The sequence below is a fragment of the Aphanomyces astaci genome (assembly GCF_000520075.1).
Source record: "Aphanomyces astaci strain APO3 unplaced genomic scaffold supercont1.2, whole genome shotgun sequence".
Classification (NCBI taxonomy): Eukaryota; Oomycota; class Saprolegniomycetes; order Saprolegniales; family Verrucalvaceae; genus Aphanomyces; species Aphanomyces astaci.
Window position 1 is genome coordinate 635158 of NW_009798265.1, and position 10220 is coordinate 645377.

At 54.0% G+C, this 10220-nt stretch overlaps 4 protein-coding genes across 4 annotated transcripts; all 4 read left to right on the top strand.

Annotated features, from left to right (window-relative positions):
- The first annotated feature begins 953 nt into the window (after positions 1 to 953).
- Positions 954 to 2044, top strand: H257_01100 (hypothetical protein). Its single transcript, XM_009824135.1, has one exon. It carries the CDS (start codon positions 1120 to 1122, stop codon positions 1921 to 1923), a length of 804 nt encoding a protein of 267 aa, XP_009822437.1. The 5' UTR covers positions 954 to 1119; the 3' UTR covers positions 1924 to 2044.
- Positions 2045 to 2153: 109 nt separating this feature from the next.
- On the top strand, positions 2154 to 4030 carry H257_01101 (hypothetical protein). Its single transcript, XM_009824136.1, has one exon. It carries the CDS (start codon positions 2271 to 2273, stop codon positions 3933 to 3935), a length of 1665 nt encoding a protein of 554 aa, XP_009822438.1. The 5' UTR covers positions 2154 to 2270; the 3' UTR covers positions 3936 to 4030.
- A 100-nt stretch (positions 4031 to 4130) lies between these two features.
- On the top strand, positions 4131 to 6240 carry H257_01102 (hypothetical protein). The gene has a single exon (XM_009824137.1). The coding sequence runs from the start codon at positions 4168 to 4170 to the stop codon at positions 6118 to 6120; it is 1953 nt and encodes a 650-aa protein (XP_009822439.1). The 5' UTR covers positions 4131 to 4167; the 3' UTR covers positions 6121 to 6240.
- A 724-nt stretch (positions 6241 to 6964) lies between these two features.
- Positions 6965 to 10152, top strand: H257_01103 (hypothetical protein). The gene is made up of 2 exons (XM_009824138.1): positions 6965 to 7084; positions 7145 to 10152. Exons 1-2 carry the CDS (start codon positions 6980 to 6982, stop codon positions 10061 to 10063), a joined length of 3024 nt encoding a protein of 1007 aa, XP_009822440.1. The 5' UTR covers positions 6965 to 6979; the 3' UTR covers positions 10064 to 10152.
- Positions 10153 to 10220: the final 68 nt, after the last annotated feature.

Genomic DNA, 10220 nt, shown 5'->3' on the forward strand with positions numbered 1-10220 from the left:
GCAAGGTGGTGGCAAGCCGTTAACCCACCTGTCACATCGCTACAGTGTGCCCGTTAAGTGCAACCGTAAGATTCCCAAGGTGGCGAAGGTGCCACGACCGAGTCAAGTGCTCGCGTGACCTCACCACGTGGTAGTCGCACGATGAATTGGCAGTCTGATGTCCCCATTGACTGCCATTGCAATGTTATCGCCGAATATAGAACGAGCCCAATCATCCTAGTGTAAGAATATTTCATTCAGGCGTGCCACCACTCAGAGCGTTACGCGCCGACTACCCCATGGCTATGCCATGCTGACAAAACAGTCTACCAACTTGGTTGGCTTGATTGTTAAATCAATGGCGAAGTGGACAAGAACTACTGGTAGTCCATGTCATGGTTGCCGACTTCACAATTGTCATATTATGTCATATTATGCCATTCACCCAAATCTGGACTTTTGAGTCAATTAGCCAATCGCATTTGACCTTACTAGTATTTATTCTTGTTAATCTTGTACTGTACTAACTAACAGGTAATAATACTGAACTGATTCAGTAAGTTCAGTTGGGCAATACATAAACGAAAAATAGTAACAGAAATTCACCAGAACATGATTTGATTGGCTTAGTCGGTTCATTAATTCAATCTTCCATTCTCTAGCAATTTCTAAACGGTCCGGACAGTGCAAATATAGCAACCGTAAAAACGAAGTTTGACTTTACACCTACAGTACTGTACTACTGTAGGTATCAATAACGTTAGGTTGGAAATTTACTGTTGGAGATGCTCTCTGCTGGAGGCTTCAGTTTCCAATTGATTTGACAATAACAAAGTGTACTCCGGAGTACGAATTCACAGTCGATTAGCGGTGTTAAGCCGACACACTTCTACCTTGGCATCACAGGTGCATTGATACTTGAATGTAGGTGTTCATGTACCTGAATGTAGGTGTTAATACTGTACTAGTATACTGTATGTGTGTGGCCGATCTGAATGAGGTAACCGACAGCTGTTTCGAAATTCGACGAGCGTTTCATCGTCGAAGTAGCCACGTTTTGGCACACTCGCAACGCATTGGCCGTCGTACCGTCGCTCTTGGGGCTTAAAGTAGTTTGCATTTCTCAACTAACCCGTCGCCATGTTCGCCAACCAGCTAGAAACCACAATGTCAGCCATGGAACCATCGGAACCCGTCACAACTCCATTGCACCTTGCGATGCGTCAATTCGACCTAGCGCGCGACGCCGCCGCCAAGGCGATGGACACAATGGCATCTACCGTCGTCGAGTTGGCATCTTTAACGTCTCCTGCGGCTGTCACTAACGAAACCTTGCCATCGACGCACTCTCAGGATACAAATGACGTCGACGCGGCGGGTGAAGCAACGACAGAGGCGGCAAACAAGGCGAAAGTTTTGGACGAGTTTGTGGCGTACCTGACCACCGTCCTAGAGATCAAAAACCCCACGAGACTCGCATCGCTGGCTCAAGCGTTTGTGTGGAACCGGGACGACGCGTTGGTGGACGATTTTGTAGCCGAAGGGTTCAACATCGTCCTGTACGCCAAACGTGCGAACTCCCCGCCAGTGGTATGCTCGCCACTTGTGGCGAAGAAGCCCGTGTTGCCTCCTACGAACGACACGGTGACGTTCAACGATAAACTACGACAGCGGTCGGGGTCGATCAACGATCTCACTGTGCGGCAGATTCGGATCCTGCAAGGAGAGCTGGAGAAAGAAGCCAAAGCCCGAGAAGAGTCACCGGTGACGCACCTTCGACGTACGACGGTGACGCCCAGCCCCAGTCACTTGTCCTTGGAATTGCTCGATAAAGACTTGGCCCTTTACTCGCTCGAAGGCAACCACGATGACGACGAGGCAGGCCCGAGCAAGAAGAGAAGGGTCACACCCGAGCCCGATAATACATTCGTTGAACAATACTAGTATGTACGAGTCGTGCCCATGTTGCTAGCAGACATCTATGGGTGATTCATGAGTCCCGAAAATTACTTGCTAACAGTGTAAATCGATCTAAACGAATTCAACGTTTGCAGAAGTTTTCTAATTACTCAGTACTCGAAATTTCTCACATCAGTACTGGAAAGTGCATGCATTCATTTTGGCACACTATCGTAAGTACGAAATGGATGTGATATGATCTCAGTATGGATTGTCAAGATGGTAGGCTAAGTGCGAGTTTTGCTCCATGGGGTTTTTGGGAGAGGTGCATGGGGGTGTATGAACTCTACGACCATGAAACCTAACAAGACATCAAGCATCCAACTAAGACGATGATGGCTGACGACCATTCAAAGCCAGTCTACTGGGACCACTTCGCCGCGGCCGAGCCAGAAGAGGAAGAGTGGTCCGTGGAGACGCGGATGCTGCAGCGAAGGACCTGCCCACTGGACGATGAGCAGTTCGATACGTTTGAAGTAAAGCCACGATCTAACTTGGAGCGGCTGCAATTTTGGAGGCATTGGACCGACAACGACGAAGATCATGAGCTTGTGTTCAAGCAAGTGCCGTATCAATACACGGAGCTGTTCGAGTCAGTTTCGACCGCCAAGCCCCCTCGATCTCATTTGGGTAGTCTGCAATACTGGGACGACCGCAACGTCGGTGGAGCCGACAACGACATTGAAGCCATCTCCAGCAACAACTTCGAGCGCCAAGCTCTGGTTGACCAGCCGCCAACCCCCCCACATGCCTCGAAGGTGGGAGGAGGGTTGTACAATTCGTTCGAGGGGCGGCAGAAGTCGCACTTGGCGCGGCTGCGACAGTGGCGTTCCAGTACAGACGCCAACCAAGACGATCAACTCGAACGCAGGACACTCCTTCCTACCAACAACTCATATTTGTCGTCACCAATGAAACCCGTGGGCGAATGCAGTTCGTGGGAGCAGCCTCGCGCCGAGTGGAACTGGATGGGTCTAGCCCTGCTCGTCACGAGTGTCAGCGCCGTGTCGTCGGTGGACGTGGCCTTCCAAGTCGGTTCTTCGGCGGAGGTGGCACCAATGCTGAGGCTGTTTTGGCGCGTGAGCGGCAGCTGCGTGCTCACTTTCGTGTTCACGGTGGTCTCGGTGGCGCGGTATGGCTGGCCCCGCGTTCAAGACCCGTTCGACACTGCCATTCGCGTCGTGCTCTGTGCCTTGGGGTTCACGTTGTGGCACAGTTGCTCATATGTGGCCACCACGCGATCGTCGTTTAGTCATGCAAACGTTCTCCATAATGCCCACGGACTCATGCTTGTGGCGGGGAAAATTCTCACGGAGCAACAAGTGGGTCGGTGGGAAGGCGTGGGCGCGATCGTGGGGTTCACTGGCACTGTGATTGCCGCCGCTGCCGACAGTACACCCATCACATGGGCGTCGCTTTGGTCCGCGGCACATGGAACGACGTGGCATGACGGCATGGTGGGGCTGACGGGGGCAGCCGGTGCCATGTTGTACTTGGTCCAAGCCAAAAGAATCCAGTCCCGCCTGAACTTTATGGTGTTCATGTGGTGCCACTCTGTAGCCGTGTGCTTGATTCTCCTGCCCACGATGATTGCCAAGGGCGAGACCTTTGAGTTCTCTGCGCACCCGACCGTGGGATTGCTGGGATGGGCCACATCGACACGATGGCTGTTGGAACTGTTTCTAGTCGGAGTGTGCGACTTTGTAGGCGCCATGGGCTACCTCCGCGTGTTGCAGTACTTTGAACCGATTGTCGTGTCCACCACAATGCTCCTGGAACCGACGTTGGCGTCCCTACTCGAAGCGACTGTCAGTGGCCCCTTGCCCAGTGCACATGCGATGGTGGGAAGTCTGGTTGTCGCTGCGGGCGTCGTACTCGTGTACATCACCAACACCAACCAGCCACTCTCTCAGCCCCGTCGCCATTCCCCGCAGATCACTCGCTCCAACGAGTTCATGCCTCGGAAGCCTCTTAATTACGGCACCATTGTCGTGTAATTTATTCTTGTAGCGGTAGGAAGTCCTTTGTCTTGGCTTGCTGGGCGGGGCAAGCAATTATGCATGAAATATTCATACTTTTCACATGATTTCACTGTCAACTCAAACTTACCAACATTCTGAAAACCTCAAACTTGGGCTAAATTATCCGGAACCAAATTGGACTTGCTGCTGATCCTATTATTGTATTATTGTCGGCAGTCGGCAGCGTTGAGGCCACTTTAGCTGCCCCATGACCTGTGAAGGGAAGAAGTCGAAACTGCATCAATGTTGCATTAGTGTAATGGTGGATGTCCTATGCAACGCGCCACTTTTCGAGCTCATCCAAGCATTCAACGAAGGCACTGCACTCAAGTCATGGACAGCAGGGGAGATTGCCGCCGAGCTCGGGTACCTCTACGTCCTGCAGCATGCACCACACGTTCGGTTCGGCGGACGTACGAGCGAGGATGTGTACCCGAGAGCGAAGGCGATGGATTTTGCGGCAAAAGGTGGACACATCGTGGTTGTCGACTGGATGAATTCAAATCCCAGGTATCGTTCAGAGTGTACAACCAATGCCATAGACTGGGCATCGTCCGCCGGCCATCTCGACATCGTGCAATGGCTCGATGCGAATCGGTCCGAGGGATGCACGAGCGCGGCACTTCACGGCGCGGCCGTCTCTGGTCACGTCGACCTCATGTCGTGGCTACTCGATCATCGCAGTGACGATGTCGAGTTCTCCATGGGTACATTCTACGACGCAGCTGAACACGGTCAGCTCCGTGTTGTCCAGTGGTTTGTTTCTCACGGGTATTACCAACGTCCGGACGGTTTGAATGCCGAGTACCCGTTAGACGGGGCAGCAAAGAACAACCACATGGCTACGGTGGAATGGCTGCATGCGCAAGGCGACGACGCGTCCCGGGGGGCGATGGATCTTGCGGCCGAAAATGGCCATTTGGCCATGGTGCAATGGCTCCACGCCCATCGACGCGAAGGGTGTTCGATTGACGCGATGAACTGGGCTGCCAACTGCGGCCACCTAGACGTTATCCAATGGCTCCACGCGCACCGCACCGAAGGCTGCACGACCAACGCCGTGGATTTCGCAGCCGAAAACGGTTTCTTGACCACAGTCCAGTGGCTACTGCACCACCGGACGGAAGGGTGCACGACCCAGGCGATGGATTTGGCAGCGAAGAACAATCACATGGACGTCGTGCAGTGGCTGCATCATCATGGCCCCGTGGGCTGTACGACCGCCGCCATGGACGGCGCGGCCAAGGGCGGGCATGTCGGCATGTTGCAGTGGCTACACACGCATCGGCATGAAGGATGCTCGACCAACGCCATGGACTTTGCTGCAAAAAAGGGTCATCTGGACGTCCTCGAGTGGCTCCACGCGCATGTACCGGCGGCGGGATGTACCACAGACGCCATGGACTTTGCGGCCCAGTACAATCGACTGGAAGCGCTGCAATGGCTGCACCAACACCGACAGGAGGGGTGCACCGCGGACGCAATGACGTTTGCGGCGGAATATGGACATTTGAGAATTGTGAAGTGGCTACACGACCACCGTCCCGAAGGCTGCACGGTGGACGCGATGGATTGGAGTGCAAAAAATGGCCATCTGGACGTCGTGGAGTGGCTGCATCTGAATCGAACGGAGGGCTGCTCGCCCGACGTGGTGGACACGGTCCTTCGAGCCGGGCAACTGCCTGTGCTGCAATGGTGGTATGCCCATCGCCCTGAGCGAAGCACGTCGAACGCGATGGCGATTGCCGCTGAAAATGGCCATCTGGACATGGTGCAATGGCTGCACAACGTCGGGGAAACTTGTACGACCAAGGCCATGGATTTGGCAGCAGAAAATGGCCATCTCGATGTCATCGAGTGGCTGCACGTCCATCGCGACGAAGGATGCTCCCGGGAAGCCATGGATTTGGCCGCTGAAAATGGACATGTGCATGTTCTGCAATGGCTTCAGGACCATCGAACGGAGGGATGCACGCGGGAGGCACTGGAGTTGGCGATAGCGGAAGGCCAGGTCAAAGCTGCCCGATGGCTCGTCACGCATCAACCTAGCAAGGCCAGTGTGGCTAAATGTATGGCATTTGCTAAGATGTATGGATTCGAGGACCTTCGCGATTGGTGCGTCAAGGTGAAGGGGCAGCGCAAACCATTGAACTCTCGATAACGTTAAGTAAAGATGTGCCCTCGTACTATTTGTTAAACAAGTTCAGTTATCTCTCTATCGCTCGCAAACAATAACAGTAGACGCCACATCCACTACAGACTGTACCACGACTCACGAAACAAGTGTGTTTCGTACGAATGACCCCAAACTGGACAAGCGGCGCGTTGTGACTCGGTGGTGGCACTTCCTGGGACAGGTCACATGGTTTACCATGTCCCAGCGATAACCTATGTATCAACGCAAGGTTGTATCCATGGAATTTCCTGTAGACGTCAACTGGGGCCACGCCACCTGCTTTGTACTCAACCTCACTTCGCCATGACCAGATGCAAACCTTAGGTACTACTAGTACGATGCAGTACCTCCAGTAGCCCGCAGAGCTGGCTACCGTACGCTGAAGCCACGTGAAGGATACGTGGCAGAACCACGGCGGCCTGCTCATCCATGTCTAGTAATCCGAGAGGCACTCGTGATTGGTGAAAACAAAATTGAAGTTTCAACTTCAATGGGAATCCGGATAGTATCCGTACCCTCACCCAAGGATTAAATATAGATGAAACCAATGACAGAAAGAGGTACTGGGAGTGTTGGTCGTAGCAGTGGATACAGTGGGAGGATCGACCCTGTTCAATGACAGAAAGGGAACCAATCATCATCCCTACCCCTACCACGTCAGCTCTATGAGCATACAAACATCGAGTCTAATTGTTTTAACATCCGTGGAAAAGTTGGACCCACACCTCGGAATGGAGCTCAGTTTTGAATTTTCCTGGTCCAGGTAAGAGCACCATCGTCATGCGTTCCATGCAGTTGCGCCATCTCATGCGTGGTGACGTCCCGTCGTAGAGAACAGTTCACCATGACCACTGCCGTCAAGAAGTATCGCTACATTCGCTCGGATTTTGAGCCCCTCGAAACCAAGCCCGTCCACTTCGACATGGTCTTTGACGTGTCTGAGAAGGAAGTACGAAAGATTCTCTCCTGCGTTTTGCAATGTCTCGAATCTTTGCTCATGATTCTCTAGGTTCGTGTGACCCTTCAAACGACTTTGAAGTACGTTGGCGCTGCCCCTAAGTCCGTGTTGAAGCTCAACTCGAAGGCGTTGGAAATTGTCAGCGTCGAACGCCTGCACAACTTCACACCTTTGAACGGATCCCGCAACTTTGTGTCGCATGTTGCCAGCTTTGGCGCCCCCAAGCCCCTGGAATATGTCGTCGACACCGTGGACCATTTTTTGGTGATCACGTTGGATACCCCTGTGCAATCGGGCGACGAATTCGTCGTCCGCACTGTGTCGATTGCCCGCCCTACCGAAAACATCTTGGAGGGTTTGTACTATGACTACACTCCTGAAGGCGCTCCTCGCACCATCATCACACAATGCCAGCAATACGGGTTCCAACGCATCGTGCCGTGCATTGACACGATGGACGCCAAGGCGTTTTACACGACGACCATCGTGGCCGACAAAAATTACACGAACATCATCACCAACGGAGATTTGGCGCCTGGTTTCAGCACCCCCGAAGGCACCCCCATCTACCACGATGCTTCGGAGTTTTTGGCGACGGCAGATTCGACTCGCCATGCGCTCAAGTACTACAACCACACGATTAACATGGCGCCGTATTTGTTTTTCTTGGGCGTCGGCACGTACGTGACGTACCGTCGCACTTTGGAATTCCCCGACGGCGACACGACGTTGCTAGAACTGTTGGCTTTCCCCGGCTTTGCCGAGCCCGCGGACGCCAAGCTGTCTGTGCAAATGCTGCACGACTCGATCTTGTGGACCAACGTGAGCTTGGGCCCTGAGTCTACCGACCACCACGACGAGCGCGTGGCCATCTACGCGTTGCTCGAAGAACGCGAAGCGATCAAGGCCAAGTCTGCGCCTTTGACCGTTGGCAGCGAGGAAGTCGTCCAACCGACGCCTTTGTCTGCCACTGACGCCGCTCGTTTGGCGGCTGTCCGCGCCGAATTGAAGACGCTCATTGGCAAGTGGACCAAGACGGGGTACAAGTACACTGGGCAAATCTACCGCGAAATCGGCATGGAAAACTCCAACTACGGCGGCATGGAGAACGTGGGCAACACGACAATCGTGAGCTCATGCCTGTGCCCTACGTGCCGCATGGGCGACCACGGGTACGAGTACATGGAGCGCGTCAAGGTGCACGAGTACTACCACAACATCAACGGCAGCGAAGTGACGGGCCAATCGCCGTTTGAAATCTGGCTCAACGAAGCCGTGACAGTGCACATGGAACGCAAGCGCCACGCGGCCATTTTCGGCCAAGAGTATCATCGTCTCGGGGATGTCGTGCGCATGTTCACGCCCACGATCGGTCCCATCGCCCTCGACAAGGCCGCCACGTGCCTCAGCGTGGAACCCGAAGGATTCAACCAAACCCAGGAACTTGTGTCTGCCGTCACCTACTCCAAGGCGCCAGAGATCGTCCGCATGGTGGAGTTGCTGTTGGGCTTCAAGAAGTTCAACGTCGCGTTGGACAAGTACTACACCAAGTACTTGTATGGCAACGCCACGACGGCCGAGTGGTTTGCGTGCATGGAGGAAGTGTCTGGCATCGACTTTCAAAACTTCCAGCGTGTGTGGCTGAAGCGCCCCGACCACCCCGAAGTCACGTACACGACCGCGTACGACAGCGCCAAGCAAACGTACAACGTCAAGCTGACCCAAAGCGGGTTTGAACGCTTTGACAACACGGACGCGGCCGGCCCGTGGGAAATCCCGATTGACTACGCGCTTATCAAGGACGGCAAGATCGTGCGTGAAGGCGTGTACTTCTTCAAGTCCAAGTCGGATGAATTCACGTTGGATAACATCACGAGCACCCCCGACTACCTATCTTTCGGCCGCCAATGGTCGTTCTTTGGTACGTCCAAGGCCCTCAACGCCACCAACGAAGCGTTGATCAAACAAGCCATCAACGACCCTGACGCGGTTAACCGGTATTTCGCCTACCGCGCCATCGCCGACGGCGAAAAGGCGCGCATTGTGGAAGCTTTGATCGGTGGCCGCAACGACGTGACCATTTCCCCCGCGTTTACCGCTTTGCACGGCTCCATTCTGTTTGACGAGACGTTGAACCCTGCTGTACGCGCGTTGATTTTGTCCGAGAAGAATGCGCTCACGACCCGCGAAGACTTGAGCCACCACTACGACCACATCACGACCGCCACGGTGGCCTTGCTGCAGTCGGTGTGGGCAGCCCACGGCGAAAAGATTGATGCCAAGCTCAAGGCTTTGATCAAGGCGTCGGTGCCTGGCCCCCACAAGGACCAATTGCTTGAACGCAAGCTCAAGCAGCACTTGCTGGCGATTGTCGGCGTGAGCACGGCCCCCCTAGCGTTGCCCACTGTGGCAGCGTCGTCGGTGACGATCGACGTGGCGGCTGTGGCGCTCAGCATCTTGAACACGTCGACGTTTGTCTCGGACAAGGAATTGGCGTTCCGCACGATCCTCTCGACCGAAGCGTATGCGGACCGCGCTGCAGTCCAAACCCGCATTCGCGATGAATGGTCCAAGACCCCCGAAATGCTGGAAGCGTACATTGCCACGATTGGTAGCTTGTCCACGTCCGACTTTACCACGCAAATCCGCACGTTGATGGCGTTGCCGTATTTCAACATCAACCAAACCCACCACACCCGCACGTTGGCCCGTGGGTTGAGTCAGATCCGCCACAAGAGCGTGCTGACCGAAGAAGGCCGCGCGCTGATGCTCGAGCTGTTCACCAAGATCGGCACGGTCAACCAAATGTCGGCGTACCCACTGTTGAAGTGTTTTGACCAAGTGGATGCGTTCACGGGGGCGACCAAGGACGCGTTGGTCAAGACGCTGCAAGCCATGCAAGACTCGATCGACAAGGTCAAGGAAGAATCTCTGTACAACCAGCTCAACATCATGCTCAAGAAGGCGTAAGGGGTGGAAGGACGACTGCAGTAGGCGTTAGTGTACATTTATACCGGTATATAATATATATATGCAGCGATGGCGTTCGAATATTGATGCACTGTGCCGTTGACATGACAGGCCACTAGTATTATTTGGCCCGTCAATCTTCTAAAACTGCCAATGA

Excerpts from the sequence above, each read along its gene's own strand:
- H257_01100 (XM_009824135.1), top strand. The coding sequence starts at position 1,120 with ATGTTCGCCAACCAGCTAGAAACCACAATGTCAGCCATGGAACCATCG.
- H257_01101 (XM_009824136.1), top strand. The coding sequence starts at position 2,271 with ATGATGGCTGACGACCATTCAAAGCCAGTCTACTGGGACCACTTCGCC.
- H257_01102 (XM_009824137.1), top strand. The coding sequence starts at position 4,168 with ATGACCTGTGAAGGGAAGAAGTCGAAACTGCATCAATGTTGCATTAGT.
- H257_01103 (XM_009824138.1), top strand. The coding sequence starts at position 6,980 with ATGACCACTGCCGTCAAGAAGTATCGCTACATTCGCTCGGATTTTGAG. Across the intron at positions 7,085-7,144 it reads TTGACGTGTCTGAGAAGGAA|GTTCGTGTGACCCTTCAAAC; the intron begins GTACGAAAGATT and ends ATGATTCTCTAG.